The sequence below is a fragment of the Ochotona princeps genome, chromosome 2 (assembly GCF_030435755.1).
Source record: "Ochotona princeps isolate mOchPri1 chromosome 2, mOchPri1.hap1, whole genome shotgun sequence".
NCBI lineage: Eukaryota > Metazoa > Chordata > Mammalia > Lagomorpha > Ochotonidae > Ochotona > Ochotona princeps.
Genome location: NC_080833.1, coordinates 92,088,617 through 92,106,694, shown reverse-complemented (window position 1 = coordinate 92,106,694; position 18,078 = coordinate 92,088,617). Strand labels below are relative to the sequence as shown.

Genomic DNA, 18,078 nt, shown 5'->3' with positions numbered 1-18,078 from the left:
CCAGGAACTTCCTCCAGGTCTCCCACGTGGGTGCAGGGTCCCAAGGCTTTGGGCTGTCCTCAACTGCTTTCCCAGGCCACAAGCAGGGAGCTGGATGGGAAGTGGAGTAGCTAGGATTAGAACCAGCATCCATATGGGATCCTTGTGCATGCAAAGTGAGGACTTTAGCTGCTAGGCCACCGCATCGGGCTTTCATGAATTTTTGAAGACCTCTTGTACATCTTGGACTTATCACATCTCTTGGTTTCATGAAGAGGTCAGAACAGGAGATGGGTGTTTGGCCTAGCAGTTAAAAATGCTGGCTTTCCACATCAGAGTGCTTGGGTTCAAGTCTCAGCTCTGGCTTCTGAATCCAGCATCCCACGAATGCAAACCCTAGGAGGCAGTGGGGATGGCTTGGGGAATCAGGACCCTGTCACTCACAGGGAAGACCCAGCTGAGTTTCTGGCTCGTGGGTGGCTTGCAGGACTGTGTGGACATTTGGAGAATGAACTCATGTGGAAGCTATCTACCCCCCTGATAAATAAATTAATAAAATTTAAGACAGAGGTGTTTAAAACCAGTAGCTGACCTGTGCCATCTACGCTTGAATAATCATGTAACTTAATGATGTCTGCATGGCAGCAAAATCACTTAATGACACAATACTAAGATCACATTCCATGCATAAGGGATGCAGAGCTGTATAGGGAAGAAATAAGAGTGATAGGGGACAGTGTTGTAGCTCAATTGACTCATCCTCCTCCTATAAGTACCAGGATGCCATATGGATCTCATTCATGTTCCTGCTGCTCCACCTCCCCTCCAGTTGCTTGCTTATGGCCTGGGAAAGCAACAGAGGATGGCTCAGGTCCTTGGGACCTATTTCCATGTGGGAGACCCAGAAGGAGCTCCTGGCTCCTGGCTTCAAATTGGCTCAGCTCCGGCCATTGTAGACATTTGTGGAGAGAACCAACAGATGGAAGATCTTTCTTGTCTTTCCTTCTCTCTGTGAATCTGCCTATCCGAATTTTATTTCCGATAAAAATTTAAACAGCTAGAAGAAATGTCAATCAAGAGAAGTTTGGAAGATGGTTCATCCTTGCTGTTATTCTAAAATATTTTAAAGGATTTATTTATCTGTTTTGGAAAGTCAGATTTACAGAGAGAAAGATCTTCCATCCACTGGCTTATTCCCCAAGTGGCAGCGGCTGGAGCTGAGCCGATCCGAAGCCAGGAGCTTCTTCCAGGTCCTCCACATGGGTGAAGGGTCCCAAGGCTTTGGGCTGTCCTCGACTGCTTTCCCAGGCCACAAGCAGGGAGTAGGATGGGATGTTGAGCAGGCATGACATACACCGGTGCCCATATGGGATCCCTATGCATGCAAAGTGAGGACTTTAGCCACTAGGCTACCGTATTGAACATCATTTTTAAAATTTTTAAAACAAATGATATTTGGGTGTTTTTTTTTTAAGATTTATTGATTTTTATTGGAAGGTCAGAAATACAGAGAGAAGGAGAGACAGAGGAAGATCTTCTGTCTTGATTCACTCCCTAAGTAGCCACAATGCCGGAACTGAGCCAATCCAAAGTCAGCAACGAGGAGCTTCTTTCAGGTCTCCCACATGGGTGTAGGGTCCCAGGGCTTTGGGCCATCCTCAATTGCTTTCCCAGGCCACAAGCAGGGAGCTGGATGAGAAACAGAGCAGCCAGGACTTGAACCAGCATCCATATGGGATCCCTGCGCGTGCAAGGCAAGAAGTTTAGCCGCTAGTCTGCAGCACTGGGCCTCATTTTTTTCTAAACTTTTAAAGATTTATTTACTTATCTTAAAAGTCAGAGTTACAGAAATAGAGTGAAAAGAAAGAGAGATCCTCCATCTACAGGTTCACTCCCCAATAGGCTCCAATGGCCAGCACTGGGCCAGGCTGAAGCCAGGAGTCAGGAACTTCCTCTGAGACTCCCCTGTGGTGGCAGGGGCTCATCTTCCTCTGTGCTTCCCAGGCTATTAGTTGCATTAGAAGTGGAGCAGCCAGGAGACACAAACTGGCTCCCTTAAAGGATGCCAGTGTTGCAGGAGGCAGCTTAGCTTGCCCCTACTTTCGTATATTTTTAAAGATACTTGAAATAACAGCACATTTGAAGGTTGCTAGGAATGATTCAGCAGTGGGGAAATATTAATGACTTGAGAGAGAAAGTTGGTGACCTACATTAGATGGGATGAGCATACAGTTAAGCAAAAGGGTGAGCATTAAGGGCCAGTGCCATGTCATAGTGGATTAAGCCTCCACCTGTCACGCTGGCATCCCATGCGTGCACTGGTTAAAGTTCGTACTGCTCCACTTTTCATGCAGTTTCTTGCTGACGGTCTGGGGAAACCAGCAAAGCATAATCCACATCCCTGCACCCCTCCACCCACATGGGAGACCCAAAGAAGCTCCTGGCTCCTGGCTTCAACTCCAGCCACTGCAGTCATTTGGAGAGTAAACCAGTGAATAAAAGATTTCCCTTTTATTCTATCTGTAACTGTGCCTTTCAGATAAAGCAAATAAATCTTTGGGGTGCTTGGGAAAAATTATCCAGATGAACAAGTGGAGGCTAAGAAAGATTACTGTTCTGTGTAGCATAATATAACCAAAATGCTAGATTTGGACTTTTATTGCAGGTCAGAGATTTGCACAGCCATTTCCAGCAATACAACGATATTTTGTGAAAATATGAGTCAGACACAAGATCTTTAATTTTTCCAGGAGATCTATTTAGAAGATTGAGAAGACATTTTAACAATGTGAAAGCTCATTTTAAGAATGTATTTTACGGACTTAGCGGGATGGCTCAACTGGCAAATCCTTATTTTGCAAGCACCGGAATCCTTTCTGGACGCTGGTTTGTGTCCCAGATACTCCATTTCCCATCTGGTTCCTTAGTTGTGGCTTGAGAAAGCAGTGGAGGATGGTCTGAAGCCTTGGGACCATGCACTTGCGTGGGGAGACCTATAAAGAAGCTGGTGCCGGGCTTGGTGGCGTGGCCTAATGGCTAAGGTCCTCGCCTTGATCCCATATGGCTGCTAGTTCTAATCCCAGCAGCTCCACTTCCTCTCTGTCTCTCCTCCTCTCAGTGTATCTGACTTTGTAATAAAAATAAAATAAATCTTTAAAAAAAAAAAAAAAGAAGAAGCTGGTGCCTACTGGCTTCAGATTGGCTCAGCTCCAGCTGTTGTAGCCATTAGGGGAGTGAGCCAGCAGATGGAAAATCTTTGTCTCTCCTTCTGTCTGCAAAACTGATCTGCTTTTCCAATAAAAATAAATCTTTAAAAAAAGATTGCATTTTACTTATGCAGTTTCTAAGAAATGACTATTTCAGCATATACTAAGCATATATTTCAACATGAGATATTTCGCATTCCTGTTTGCATGCAGTCTCCCAAAGCTGAGCTGCATTGTACACTTAGTTCTCAGTTCAGATCCGTTGTTTCACATCAGACACAAGTCTCTGGTATTTACCAGAGCGTAGCAAGTAGATTCCTGTACCACAATTCACACGAATACAGTTACACATCTTTCAGTAACTGAATTACATGTGATTCACCTTAAATAACTTGGAAACTCATTTCCTCAGTTGCACTAGCCACATTTCTAGTGCCCAATAGCCACATCTCGCTGGCGGCTGCCCATGGGGTGGCCTCACCAGACACCCCTCCTGGGCTGAGTCCCTCATCGATTTCCCTTGAGTATCCTTCACAGCTCCTCCTTTGCCTTTTGACCACACGTGAATTCTCCAAAATCTCTCATGACCGTAATACCAATCATACTAGCTCTGAAATCCCAATTCTGATAGCTGATATGTAATGAGAAGTTACCATGCATCAGGAACTGTCCTAAGCACAGTGATTCAGTGCACCTACTCCAATGGGAATCAAGCAGACGCTGTTGATAGTCCCATTTTCAAATGAAAAACTGGGGCACAGAAAGCCTAATGTAGGATCCACCATCTAGACCACTCAGTCATGTGGCCACAGTCGACAACACAGTGGGTACCAGAGTCTGTCCTGTAAGATTATATTCGCCAGGAACACTGTAACCATGTCAGTTTGTGTAAGTACACTCTGTTAGACACAAGGACAAATTCACCCAAAGCTGCACGGCTCAGAATGCATCCTAGTCACAGAGGAACACATGCCATCCACCACGAACTTTACACTTCACAGTCACATTTCAGTTCAGATGCTCAATTTGCAACCCAAGTGCAAATAAACAATATATAATAATGCATAAAAATGATAGTTCAAGGGCCCCGTGCGTTGGCTCTAAATCCTTGCCTTGCAAGCATCCCCTATGGGCGCCAGTTCATGTCCCAGCTGCTCTACTTGCCGTCCAGCTCCCTATTTGTAGCCTGAGAGAGTAGCGGAGGATGGCTCAGGTCCTTGGGGCCTGCACCCATGTGGAAGACTAAGAAGAAACTTCTGATTCCTGGCTTCAGATTGGCTTAGGTTTGGCTGATGTAGCCATTTGGGGAGTGAACCAGTGGATGTAAGATCTTCCTTTCTGTATCTTCTTCTCTCTGTAAATATGTCTTTACAGTAAAAATAACTAAACCTTTCTTAACATCTTTTAAACATAGTGATAGCTTAAGTGATAATATTAAAAATAGCTATTTAGGGCCCAGCGCAGTAGCCTAGCAACTAAAGTCCTTGCTTTCTACTTCTATTCCATAAGAGCGCTGGTTTGTATCCCGCCAGCCTCACTTCCCATCCAGCTCCCTGCTTGTGACCTGAGAAAGCAGTCGAGGACGGCCCAGAGCCTGGTACCCTGCACCCACATGGGAAATCCGGAAAACACTCCAGGTTCTTGGCTTCAGATCAGCTCAGCTCCAGCCATTGTGGCAACTTGGAAAGTGAATCAGCAAATGGAAGATCTTCCTCTCTGTCTCTCCTTTTCTCTGTATATCTGACTTTCCAATAAAAATACATAAAAATCTTTTTAAAGTGGTTTTAACTATCTTTTTGCTATCTATATTTTCCAATTTGCTAATAAAATATGCTATTTTGTAATTTCTAAAATTTTTAAAGATTTATTTATTTATTACTTGGAAAGTCAGATTTATCGAGAGAAGAAAAGACAGAGAAAGATCTGCTGGTTTACGCCCCACTTGGCTGCAACAACCAGGCTGAGCCGATCCAAAACCAGGAGGCAGAAGCTTCTTCTGGGTCTCCCACATGGATACAGGGTCCCAAGGCTTTGGGCTCTCCTCGACTGCTTCCCAGGCCACAAGCAGGGAGCTGATGGGAAATGGAGCAGCTAGGGTATGAAGCAGAGCCTATATGATATCCAAGCACATGCAATGTGAGGACTTTAGCCACTAGGCTACTGTGACAGGCCCAATTTCCAAGATTTTTTTTCAAGATAACTCAATTATCAGTCTGGCTTGGTTTTATTATTACCTTGATGTAAGAGAATAGACAAAATGACTTTTTAAAATATTTATTTATTTATTTATTACTGGAAAGTCAGATTTACAGAGAGAAGGAGAAACAGAGAAAGATCTTCTGTCCAATGGTTCACTCCCCAAGTGGCCGCAACAGCCGGAGCTGAGCTGATCCAAAGCCAGGAACCAGAAACTTCTTCCAGGTCCCCCACATGGATGCAGGGTCCCAAGGCTTTGGGCAATCTTCCACTGTTTTCCCAGGCCACAAGCGGGAAGCTGGAAGGGAAGTAGAAGAGCCGAGACACTAACTGGCACCCAAATGGGATCCTGGTGCATGCAGTGTGAGGACTTTAGCCACTACACTACTGCGCTGGGCCCACAAAATGACTTCTTAAGTTTTTTTGGATGTCCCCAGTTTATTATTCTTTATCTCTCTCTGACAAAAAAAAATGGCACATCTTGTTGCTCTAATATGTACCTTCATGACAAATGGAGAGTTTTAATGTTCTCCCCTTAACAAATATTGCAAAGTGTTTTAGGCATCAACTTTGCTGGTTTCCAACCAAAGGAGTTAAATGTTAAACCTCAGGAGTGGACACTTAGCCTGGTCGGCAAGACACCTGTGTCCCACAGTGGGGTACCTGTGTTCGATCCCTGGCTCTGGCTCCTATTCATACAGAATCTGGAAAGCAGCCATCATGTCACCTTTGGCCTGGCCCAACCCCAGCTGCTTCAAGCACTGAGGAGTAAACCAATGAATAAGAGCCCATGTGCTTTTCCTCTGTCTTTTCTCCTCTGCTTTTCAAATACATACATAAGAAAAAAAAAAAAAAACAACTTAGACCCTAATGAAATATTTCCTGCAATAGCATGATCCTGGAAGTTTTCCAGACCTACCCATTTCCCTGTAGAACCACGTGTAGAAGGAAACACATTGGTAAAAGCTCAGCCACTGTGCCCACGGGGGGGAAGTAGCTGCCAGTGGGCTCAGGACTCCCCCATTGCCTCCAGGAGCAGATCCCCTGGAAGTCATAAGCAGTGATCTCTGCTCCTAGAGCTGTGCTTCCTGCATTTTGGTTTGTAACTCCTACTGTTTGTCCACCTAAAATTCTGAATAATCCTTGACTTACCCCTCACCAGCACCCATGAATCCTCTACCTGCAGCACTTTTTTCATATCCATGTCTTTGCATTTATCCTCCTGCCACAACCCAGGGCAGTTCTTTTTTCAGCTTCTGCTGCATCTCAGTGATATCTTATGAACTGTTTGCTCTCTCTCTCTCTCCTTTTTTTTTTAAAGATTTATTTTATTTTTTCAAAAAGGATTTACTTCATTTATTTGGCAGAGTTACAGAGAAAGGTGGGGACAGAGTCTTCTGTCTACCAGTTCACTCCCAATATGGCTGCCACAACCAGCCAGGCCAATCCTAGAAGCCAGAAGCTTTATCTACATGTTTCAAATGGATAGCAGGGGCCTAAAAATTTTGAAACGTCTTCCCTTGTTCTCTCAGGTGCATCAGCAGGGAGCTGGATCAGAAGTGGAGCCACCGCGACATAAACTGGCACACCTATGGAATGCTAACATGGCAGGTGGTAGCTTCACCTGCTGACACACCAGCCCCAAACTGATCTGTCTGTCCCATCCCTCTGATCTCAGCTTTTAGCTGACCTCAGCAGACTTACTCTGTAGTGTCACTAACTTACTCAGAGAAAGTTGTCATCTATGCCAGAGATCTTTTGGGAATTCTCTCCGTATTTTTCACCCTACCCCATATTTCAGCCAACTGGTCTATTTCTCTTCCCAGGATAATTTGCCTTTTCTATCCATGGAATTTTCCTTAGGTTCCTCCATCTATCTAGAAAGCATCCTTCCTCCATCTGCTACTGATTCTTCCAGAAGCAGGTCAAGTACCAGCTGTTCAAGTGACTTTCTTCCCTCTTTTCGTATCAACCTCTCTATTGCAATTCAGCAGCATTTGCGTCCTATTAACCTATGTCACCCCAGACAGATCATTATCTCTTGCCTCAGCATCCAGGGTGTATCAAGGGTGTGTCCTTGTCACTTTACCTGTGCTATCCAATTTTTCAGAGTCTTCACAGGAGCCCTGTGCAATGGATAGGATCCCCTCTCCCTTCCCCCAATTTTACAGATCAGGAAGCTGGGACTGTCAGAAGTTAATTAACTTGTTCCAAGTAGTGTTCTTCCTAAGTGGCAGAGTCATCACTCATTCAAAAAAAGAAATTCTACCCCAGTCTATGTCTGCCAGATTCTTAGGTCCCTTGGGATTTTCCATCAGGGACTTGGAGGTCCCTTTGGGGACAATTAGCACCGAAGCCTCAGTACAAAGACAGAGCATGTCAAAGGCAGTTTTCTGCTCCTCCTTCAGATGGAGATCCGGCCCGCTCTGGGAAGTGCTCTTTCGGTTCTCTATCAGCACTCACCCTGGGTGAGCACAAGACCAAAGAAATGATTCATGCAGGCAAACACGGTACAGGATGTTTGTTCCACCAGTGATCTTAATTATTCTAAAACAGTGACAGGAGCATTCAGCTCCAGCACATGGCCAGCAGATCTCTGCCACTGTTTTCAGACACGTCCAGAGGCAGAGGGGGAAAAAAAAAAGCTGCAACCCTATAGTTGTCAGTTGGGTCTGTGTTAGCCTGATAAGAGTCCCTGCCATTCACACCAACACAGGCTCACAAGAAATCCGTGTGAAGACTAAGAACAGAAAAGTGCTAATTTACCATGAAGTGGTTTTTCACCTACAGAGTCAGAAGCCCCCAAACTTGTTGGATCAGTTCATATTGCCAGATGGAGAATGTTAGCATAAAGGGCTTATTCTCTTCCTTATTGTTTGGGAATCAGGGTGTTCAGGTGGCCACTGTTTGCTCAAGAGGAAGGTAAACAGGACAGACTGATACCCACAGCCAGGGAACATGCCTCTTGGCCATTTGCAACCTGGTGCAGGATACGGGGCTGATGGGAAAGAAGCTGAAGAAGAAGTTATAAACCTATTTTGTGCTTCGTGTGCATTTTCTCTTCCAGTCCTCCAAGCGTTTCCGAGGTGCCTACACCTATGACGGCTGACCCAGAACAGGCATAGTACCACAGGACTGGAACCCTCACTGGGGCAGGTGCCATAGCTTCCCCCAACCCTAGGCTCACCCTTCACAGAATGCTTTCTGTCAGGCACACGCTGGTCATTTAAACAGCACTCAAAGCAAGATTGGGGTCCTCAAGTATCAACATTCTTCCTTCCTTTGAAGTATTTAATTTCTCACATGTCCTTTATTTCCCACAGTGGACAAAAACCAGAACTGGAAGTTGAAGTTTAAGAGTCTTATCTCCACTCAGGGGATGCCCATGTTCAATTCTTATTTAAGTGCACTTACATGAACTCACTACTGTGGTTGATTAGACCACAGGCTACCAAAGCAATGAGCCATGGCATGGACAACATCATTCTGTTCTCAAACATCGTTTAAAACATGCCCTAAAGTTGCCGGGTCACAGCATTGAAAGCCCAGGGCATTAGCATTAATAACATTTTTCTAAAGTCTCACTGACCAGGGCAATTTATGTCATATTTAGGAATCTTTGAAATAAAAGGTCTTTATTTGTATGACCCTTTCCCTCCACCCTTCATCATGATCTTCTAGGTTATAAACAGCCTAACACTTCAAACAGCTTTATAATAATACCCCTCCATATGGGATGGAGTTGTCACGGCTAGCCAGTTACCACTGATGGCATACGAAAACTATTCTAATTCTCAAAACTCCAGTCAAGTCTGGCATTTGGGATTACCACTACCATGCTTGACACTTGACAAACTGTGAAGGTTTTGCATTTTACAGAGGTAATGGAACTTTTACTTCACCTTCCCCAATGTAGCTCTGGTCAATATTTTACTGTTGTTGTTGCCATATGGTTTTAAGAAGTAGTTGCTCTGAGCACAACCATATACTGTTATTTCAACAATACAGACACCATAGTTTCGTTGCTCTTGGTATCTTCTTCGTTCACTCTCCAAAGCATTTTTCTAAATGATTTTCTGTTGGAAGACACTCATTACCTATTGCTTGAATCATGCTGCCCAACACTGTAGAAAGATCTTGGAAAAAAAAAAAAAAAAAAGACTTGGAACATATGTTAACCTAAGTCCGGAGAGGGAAGAGTAAACATTAGAAGAAAATGAGCTATTAGAAAACTCAAAATCCGGACAGGAGTGCTGAGGAATATCACCCTATAAAAGGGGATAAGCACTGGTAGTCTGCAAGGTAACAATGTTTCAAGCAGGAGATGAGGGTGCGAATGGGCTACGACCCAGAGCGAGGCTCTCACACCTGCTCAAGCTCCAGGGAGCCCCACTTCAGTCCACAACTTTTTCTGGTCTTCTTAACTTCTGTCTTATCCCACACCACCCTTCTCTCTATTTTGCCTCTCTTCACACGACGCTTTGTTTTTCACCGCTTTTGAGGCGACCCCAGTCAGAAATACACAAGTCAACAGTTTTCTGCCTGCTTCCCAATTCCCAGCCGCCAGACCAGGGTCTCCTCCAGATCCGGGCGGCGCTTTCTGAATCCAGCAAGCTCAAGCCGAGGGGGTGATGGATTCTGTGAGTCCTCCAGTGGGGTGACGCCAACCGGCTCTTCTTCCTCCCTCCCACGGCCCAACGTCTCATCCCCAAAGACACCTAAACTCCCGTGGCCTCCTAAACCTGTCCAGGTCTCCGGCCGCTCCCAAGATCTCTCTGACTGGGACAGGGTCAGGTCGGCAGGTGGACAGTACCTCTTTGCAGGCGTGAAGCTCCGGTTCGGTTCCCTGGGCCACATGGAAGGCTATCCCAGCCCACAGCAGCAGCCGCACAAGCCCGAGTGCGCGCCTCTCAATCTTCCCTCTGCCTCTGGCGAAGGGACAGCGGCTGCGCCCAGGCTCAGCCATAGCGAGCGGCTCAGGTGCTGCAGTTGCTGTTTCTGCTGGCAGAAGACAGGAAAGGGAAAAAAAAAAAAAAACTGATGGTGGTTGGCGGGGGAGGGGAGTGGAGGATGCAAGGGGCCGGGCTCACTTCAGTCACCTCCCTGTGGCGCCGCCAAGGCCGCCCATCCTTCCTCCTCCCTCCAGTCTCCTCTCCTCCTACCCACGTCGCCTTGACAACCGCATCCTCTTTCGCCCGGCGCGGGTAGTGCAGGGACCACGAGCACCTCTTGCCGCTCACCTGCCGGTCGCCATGGCAGCCGCCACCGCCAGCGCGCGCAGAGCGGCCGTGCGCGCGCCCCGGGGACGTGCAATCGGCCCCAAGAGGACGGCCCAGGGCTGCATGGAAGGACCACGGCAGGCCGTCCTCTAGGCACTAGCCGAGCCACCCAGGTTGTGCCCAGAGGAAAAAATCCACCCATCCTTCCTGCAAAGCCCGTAATCCACCGACAGGCTTCCCTCCACCCCCTGGACACTTCACCGACATCCTGCCTTGTCCAACCAGCCGTATTCTTGAGAAGCCGTGGCATTTGGGTAGCTAAGCCGAGCTCCAGCCTCGAGAGCGAGACACGTGGCCTCTTCCGTGTTTTGACATCCGCCTTCGCTCCTTGCTTGGAAAATAGCGAAGACTTGTACTGAATCAAGACATGCGTGGGTCATTTCTTAGGACTTCCTCGACTGCAGCCTCCTTCAGAAATCCTGCGCGGCGGGAGACCGGCGTGCGTTGTTTTGTTTTTCCCAAGTGGAGCTCACAAGAGCAAATCCAGGGCTCCCTAGCGCGCTTGCAATGGCGCTATTCCCGGCAGCTTCCCTCACCAAGGGACATCACAAGTGAAACCGCCAGGAGGTACCCTTCTGGAAGGGAATTCAGCTCAGTCACAGATGGCTGGGCAATCACCTGGCAACCGCAGCCCGTGGTTCCAAACAATTGGGATCCCGGATCCACCGCGGGCAAGGTTGTGCCCAGATCGCCTTGGCCTCCCGTCCCATCTTGCTCCTCAATTCGCAATGCCTCCCACCCGGAACCCTTTCCAGCACCCTACATTAGACAATGACGATTCCTACCTGGGAAAACAGCTGGCTTATGAGGTACCGTACGGATCCCGTTCAGATGGCCTTTCTCAAGGGTGCGACTGGCCCAGATGGCAATGGAGAGAACTCTGGTGAGATCCCCTGAGCCTGGTGTCAGGGAGGTCTGTTTGCTGCCTGCCTCCCAGTCTCCATCTTCAAGATTTTACAGGTGGTTTTGAGCAGAGGGAAGTAGCAGTTTAAATCAAATAGTTGGTGTAAGTAATTGGGGGCTGGGGCTGGAATTCATCAAGCCACACTTTCCTCTGCTTAGAAACTGTTCTCAGAAGAGATGTAAGACGTGAACTACCTGCATCTGTCTTCAGGCTGTCTTAGTCTTTCAGCTAATGCCAAAACGTGCTTGAGTGTGACTGTTTCCATTGATTTGGGTATTTCAATCATGTCTTGTCTTCTTTCTGCTGCAAGTGTTTGAGACATTGCAAGTCTTGCAAAATTGGTTAAATTAAGTGGCAGTTGTAGCTTAACAATTATCTGAGATCTTTTCATTTGGCATTCCTTACTTGTCACATTCTGGTCAGTCAGCTGAACGCTAGTGAAATGTGACATAGACATGGCTGCTACTCTCCAAAAAGCCCAGTAGAAAAGTCAGTGTTTGCACAGTAAAGCACCTGTGGCCAGTGAGGAAGAGGAAAAGCTTCCTAAAGCAGATGAGGTCTGACATCCAAGCAAGGCTGGGTGAGGGAGGAGTGCAGTGTCAGTTGGAAGAAGGATATAGGAACCAAGCATTCAAAGCAAAGGAATCAGCAAGTATACACAAGGAAGGGGCGAGAGGGTTGGCTTTTTTTGAAGAACCACACATAGTCCAGAAGGGGTGAATTGTAGGTGTGAGATAGAAATGTTGAGAGACCAGGGCTGGAGCAGCAGCTTTGGTGGGCTGTAGACACCACACTGGTAAGCTTTATCCTGGAGTGGCATCATTGAATGGCAGTGGATCGGATAGAATGGAAGTGGAACGAAAGGGATGAGCCAGAAGGCAGGTGCAGCGAGCTGCAGAAGGAACGATCATGGTTGCAGAGCAATGACACGGGGTGATGAGGTGCAGATGTGAGAACAAGACGAAGAGGGGACTGGTGGGATGCTGTGGCTGACAGCTAAGGGCCCAAGAAACGAGCCCAGCATGACTCCTAGGTTCCTGAGGCTCTCACTAACAGCATCACAGGGATGTGGGTTTGCAGAGAAAGATGTTACCATCAGTTACATAGAGGTTTTTGTGGAACCTCAAGGGTGCGACTGGCCCAGATGGTAATGGAGAGAACTCTGGTCATGATCAAGATTAAGGGACAGGGTTAAGTTTGGGGTTGAGATGTACTCATAGGCCTGGAAGCTGAAGGGAATCAGTTCATCACAGTATGTGTACAAGAATAAGAAAAAGCAGAAACTAGACCCTTGGAGGATACCAGCCAGGGGCAGAGGGAAAAAATAGAACTGGGCAAGCCCCTGAAGAAAGCCAAGTGTGAAGAAACTGAGCTGGACCCACAAACAGAGAAGCCCGCAGAAGGAGTGACCCACAGTAGGTGAGGGAATCCAGCAATGGTACCAAAAGCCACCATGAACATGGAATGAAGTTTCTGCAGGATCCACCTGCCCAGCCATAGATAGCTTGTCATCCGCAACAGGAGTAGCCGTGGGTTAAGGCAGAAACCAGGGAGCAGTGGGTTACAGGAGTGGGTGGGATGGAGAAAAAGAATGGAGTAAATGTTGACTGAAAGAAATCTGGCTCTGTAGGGAGGGTGACAGGCTGGCAGACGGGCCAGCATGAAGTACCGGACCCGGGGCTGGCATCACAAAAGAGGGGAGTAAAGAAAGGGGTGGTCCCTGGTGCTCTGGACAGGGCTGTGCCCAAGAGGAAGGGGATGCTTGATTGGGAACAAGAGATTGTACTTCCCCAGGGTGGAAAGTGGAGAGGTGTTCCATGCTGTCTGCCTCGGTTTTTTGAATGAGAGGCAGTCTTGTCCTTTTCATAACAGAGATGACAAGTCTTGCATGGCTTGCGGGAGGGAGTGGAAGGAGAGCTGCCCAGGCCTACATCACAGAGCAGGGCCTCTGCTTGTGTCATGTATTAGGGGTATTTGTAGGTTTCTTTCCATCTCTCAGTAACAGCACAGTGCCTCATATATAGTGCTCAGTTACAGATTTGTTTTTAAGATTTTGAATGACTGGTTGATTATAATTTGAGAGGTAGATTTAGAGAAGGGTAGAGAAAGAGACATCTTCCATCTGCTAATTCACTCCCCAAATGGCTGCAACAGCCAGAGTTGAGCTGATCTTAAGTCAGGAGCCAGGAGCTTCTTCTGAATCTCCCATGGGGGTGCGGGAGCCCAAGGACTTGGGCCATTCCCCGCTGATTTCCCAGGCCATAAGCAGAGGGTTGGATTGGAAGTGAAGCAGCCCGGACTTGAACTGGCATCCATATGGGACACCAGCACTACAGGCAGAGGATTAACCTGCTGAGTACCCTACCAGTCCCTCAGTTAAGGTTTAATGGAGCTCAGTCACATGACACTTTGCAATAGTAGGAGGAAACTGGGTTACAATGTAATGTAGGTTCCATGAGATTTCCTTTTGAAAGTCAAAGAGACAGAAAAAGAGCAAGACCCTGCATCTGCTGATTCACGTTTTAAATGGACACAGTAGCCAGGGGTAGGTCCGGTTGTAGCCAGGAGCCAGGAACCCCATCCTGGTCACCCATGTGTATAGCAAGGCTCCAGATACTCGAAGCCAGATAGGAAGTGGAGCTCAAACGGGCGCTCATATAGGACGCCAGTGTTAGCATGGTAGGTGGCAACAAACCAGCACCAGCACCTTCTGTCAGTTGAGGAAAACCTAAAAAGATCAACAGCCTGGGGAGGCCGTCATCATATCATTCAAGTCTGTCTGCAGACTTCCCTCTAAGAGGCAAGTACGATAGGATGGAATAAGGAAACGATGTCACCAACACTTCCACATCAGCCAGACCTCCCCGCCCCGGCATCAGGTCCTAAATGAGGTTTCCCTTTTGCAGAAATTGCCGTACAAGAGTCCGGCTCATCTGGCTCAGCAGCAAGAACCCTGGAGTCGGCTCAACGCAACTTCTACGATTACGTCCATGAGGCACCGTGCCTATTTTTCTGACTGCAAGGTGAAATGCTTTTTCTCTTTACATTCGTGCTAGGATTCATCAATCCCCTTCTTGAGAAGTGATCTGACCTTGACTATTTCCCCATCTTTCTTTTTGTTCCCAATCCCAGATCCTGCCTAACACAAAACCAAAAATAAATTTGGCCTCTGGGAGGTCAGAAGGCTCATCTTTTTGCTTCATTGCCGGGAGCAAAATAATTTTAACAGACTTCTGCTTTTGATGAAAATAACATTGACTAGAAACATGAATAAGATACAGTTCAAGGCCAAATCAGGGCTATTATTTCCATGTCTCTGGGGGGAGACACCAATCCTTGCAGATGACTGCAGCAGAGGCAATTGCATACGGACAAGAGTTAAGAAGTCATCACGACAATTTAGCGTGTGGCCAAGTGGCACAGAGTCACAGCAGAGGATTCACCCTCCCTCAGGGGAAGGGCAGAGCCCACAAATCTGACCTGAGTGCAGGCACAGGTGGCTGCACTAACCCTGGCGGCATTAACTTCCCCTGTAGATACCAAAGGATGACCTGGACTTCCGCTTAGCAGCCCTGTACAACCACCATACTGGGGCATTCAAGGACAAAAGTGAGGTACTGTTACATCAGGAGACAGTCCACGGGTAAGTGGCAGAGGTGAGGCCTCTTCACCCTCCGGATGCTGCCTTCCAGCCATGGAAGGTAAAACGTCACCTAGGAGGTTACCAACTAGCGGGCACTCCTTCGTATGCAGATGTCGTAGGCTGACTCTGTCTGATGTATGCATCCCTTTCTGCCATGAACAGACATCCCCGCAGATTTGTGCATATCCGCAGAAACAAACAAAAGCTCTGGCTCATTCTCCAGAGACTAAGGGCCTCTGGCTGCTTTGTGGCTGATGCCTCATGTGACCATCTTCCCCTCATCTTCCTCTCCGGCTGATCTTCCAGTCTCCACTCCCCCCCACACTGTCTTCTAGAATCAAGATCCAATTCCCGGCAGAGTCTTCACCGCCTCCTCTCCTGCCTCCTATCACTTCCCGGGCTAACATTAGACAGTGGACCAACCCTAAGAAGGAATCCATCCACAGCATCCAAGGATCCATAGGTGAGCACTGCAGCACTAGGAGACCAGCTCCCTAAATAGACCCAACCCATCAAGGACGACTGCTGGTGACTGGCTGGTAGAAAACACTGGGGATTGTTGAGGGCCTTGGGAGGCACAAATGAATACACAGGAACAAGTACAAAGGGACAGGTTGACTACAGAGCTGGAAAATCCATTCAAGTGTTCAACACTTCAGTCTTAGGTCTAGGGGACAAACATTTCTTCCATTAAAAAAAAAATATGACAGCACCATGGCTCAACAGGCTAATCCTCCTCCTACACGTGCTGCATCCGAAATGGGTAACAGTTTGAGTCCCAGCTGCTCCACTTCTGATCCACTTCCCTGCTTGTGGCCTGGGAAAGCAGTGGAGGTCTACTCAGGTCCTTGGACTCCTGCACCCACGTGGGAGGCCAGGAAGAAGCTCCAAGCTCCTGGCTTCAGATTGGCTCAGCTCCAGCCACTGTGGACATTTGAGAAGTGAACCAGCACATGGAAGAGCTTTGTCTGTCCTTCTCTCTGTAAATCTTCCATCCATTGATTTATTTCTCAAATGCCCACAACATCCAGGAATACGCCAGACTAAATCCAGGAGCCTGGAATTCCATGTGGGTTTCCCAAATGAGTGGCAGGGACCCAAGTCCTTGGGTCATCATTTGCTGCCTTCCTGGGTGCATTAGGGTAGCCAGGACTCACTCTTCTGTGGCTGTGAATGTCCCAAGCAGTGACTTACCCATTACAGCAGAACACCCGTAAACATTTTTAGCAAGGGGACACAAGAATACAAATCTGGGAGTGGAAGAGTAATTAAGAGTACTTCCCATCTGCTCTCCATGTGCCAGTTCCCCTACACGTTATCTTTAAAAAACATTTTTATTTTTATTGGAAAAGCAGGCCAGACTTACAGAAAGAAGAATTGAGAGCAATCTTACATACACTGGCTCACTCCACAGGTGGCCACAACTGCCAGAACTGAGTCAATCAGCAGCCAGGAGACTCTTCTGGATTGCGCATATGGGTGCAGGGTCCCAAGACTTTGGGGAATCCTCCACTGCTTTCCCATAGAAAGCTGGATGGGAAATGGAGCAATTGGGATATGAACCAGTGCCTGTATGGGATGCTGGCTCTTGTATTGTGAAGATTAGCTAGTTGAGTCATCATGAAGGCCCCTCCCCTACACATTATAAGACCCTTCTCCATCTGTGTATGCATCTGTGTACAATTCAAAGTCCTCAGAAAAGCCAAAAGATCTGAAATTCAAGTCCACTTCCTTTTCTTTTTCTCCTACAGTGTCCCCTCACACCGCAGCCACCAATGGAGGTTACTCACGCAAGAAGGATGGTGGCTTCTTCTCCACATAGGCCGCTGGTCTCACTGGCCCTGGCGGGAACCACTGCCGTCTGCTTCCATTAAACAGATTTGCTCAAGGTGAAGCTTGAAGTATCTGTTGCCATGGCCCACGAGTTGCCCCTTGACTGATTAACGAAGGGAAATGTTCCAACTTGCAGATGAGTCCCATGGCAAACATTTGCAGTCTGGAAAGTCGTATTGCTAAAAAGGATTTAGGACTCAGGGTGCAGGATGTTTCTGATAAAACCATGTTGCTCCAACTTCACAGTGCTAGGCATTCAACGTTTCTCACAAACTTCACAAACCAAGCATTGGGAGGAGCTTTCCCTACAATTTTAGCAACTCAGAGCCTCCTTGGTCGAGCATCTGCTGGACTCCACTGTTCCCAAGGGCTGTCTCTCCCTGATCCCAGCCTGTTGCCATTGTCAGCCACTGTCTTGTCTGGATGTCAACTCCCTTCGCCCCATGTCTGTTTGTAATGAGATTTATGGTCCAACTCCTATAAACATGGCTCAAAAATTGGGTGCTTGTGTTTAAAAGTACCTAAAAATGGATGCCTTATGTGTGGCTCACAACAAATCGTAAAAAGATTGTACAGTCCCATTTCTGGTTAGGTTTAGCAATCATGCATCATTGACGAATCAGACAATGTGGGCTTTATCCAGCGGCCCGCAGGCAGGGTCTCTTCTTTAGAAGATCATGACCCCTTCCCACAGGGACCTTCTAATCCACTAAGATAGAATTTACCGCCAAGTGGCAAAAAAGGGGTGGACAGATACAGCACACAGGCTGGGCCCAGCACAGTGGCTTAATCGGCTAATCCTCACGCTCTAAGTACTTGGATCCTATATGCATACTGGTTTGTGCCTTGGTTGCTCCACTTCCAATCCAGCTCCCTGCTTATGGCTTGGGAAGGTAGTAGAGGATGTCCCAGAGCCTTGGGACCCACACCCGCATGGAAGACCTGAAAGAAGCTCCTGATCAGCTCAGCTGAACATAAGATCTTCCTGTCTCTGTCTGCAAATCTGCCTTTGCAATAAAGGCTTAACCCACTACACCA

At 47.4% G+C, this 18,078-nt stretch overlaps 2 protein-coding genes across 9 annotated transcripts in view; one reads left to right on the top strand and one right to left on the bottom strand.

Moving 5' to 3' along the window:
* ELAPOR1 (endosome-lysosome associated apoptosis and autophagy regulator 1) overlaps positions 1-11,050 on the bottom strand; it is an 85,140-nt gene extending 74,090 nt beyond the window's left edge. For 2 of the 7 annotated variants that reach the window (XM_004581981.3, XM_058659972.1), the window contains exon 1: positions 10,195-10,382. In XM_004581981.3, coding sequence (XP_004582038.1) covers positions 10,195-10,347 — 153 coding nt within the window. In that variant the 5' untranslated portion in view covers positions 10,348-10,382. Of the gene's footprint in view, positions 1-10,194; positions 10,383-10,480; positions 10,638-10,920 lie in introns of those variants that run through there. The other 5 variants (XM_058659966.1, XM_058659953.1, XM_058659945.1 and 2 more) reach the window with 5 other exon arrangements.
* Positions 11,051-11,262: 212 nt separating this feature from the next.
* Positions 11,263-17,095, top strand: CFAP276 (cilia and flagella associated protein 276). 2 transcript variants are annotated; one of them, XM_004582159.4, is made up of 5 exons: positions 11,359-11,469; positions 14,471-14,587; positions 15,101-15,207; positions 15,543-15,670; positions 16,959-17,095. In XM_004582159.4, the coding sequence occupies exons 1-5, from the start codon at positions 11,389-11,391 to the stop codon at positions 17,027-17,029; spliced, it is 504 nt and encodes a 167-aa protein (XP_004582216.3). In that variant the 5' UTR covers positions 11,359-11,388; the 3' UTR covers positions 17,030-17,095. The 2 variants fall into 2 exon arrangements, with proteins under 2 accessions (XP_058515966.1, XP_004582216.3); XM_058659983.1 differs by lacking the exon at positions 16,959-17,095 and having other exon boundaries at positions 11,263-11,469; positions 15,101-15,178.
* The last annotated feature ends 983 nt before the right edge of the window (positions 17,096-18,078 follow it).

Excerpts from the sequence above, each read along its gene's own strand:
- CFAP276 (XM_004582159.4), top strand. The coding sequence starts at position 11,389 with ATGCCTCCCACCCGGAACCCTTTCCAGCACCCTACATTAGACAATGAC. Across the intron at positions 14,588-15,100 it reads CCTATTTTTCTGACTGCAAG|ATACCAAAGGATGACCTGGA; the intron begins GTGAAATGCTTT and ends CTTCCCCTGTAG. Across the intron at positions 15,208-15,542 it reads CATCAGGAGACAGTCCACGG|AATCAAGATCCAATTCCCGG; the intron begins GTAAGTGGCAGA and ends ACTGTCTTCTAG.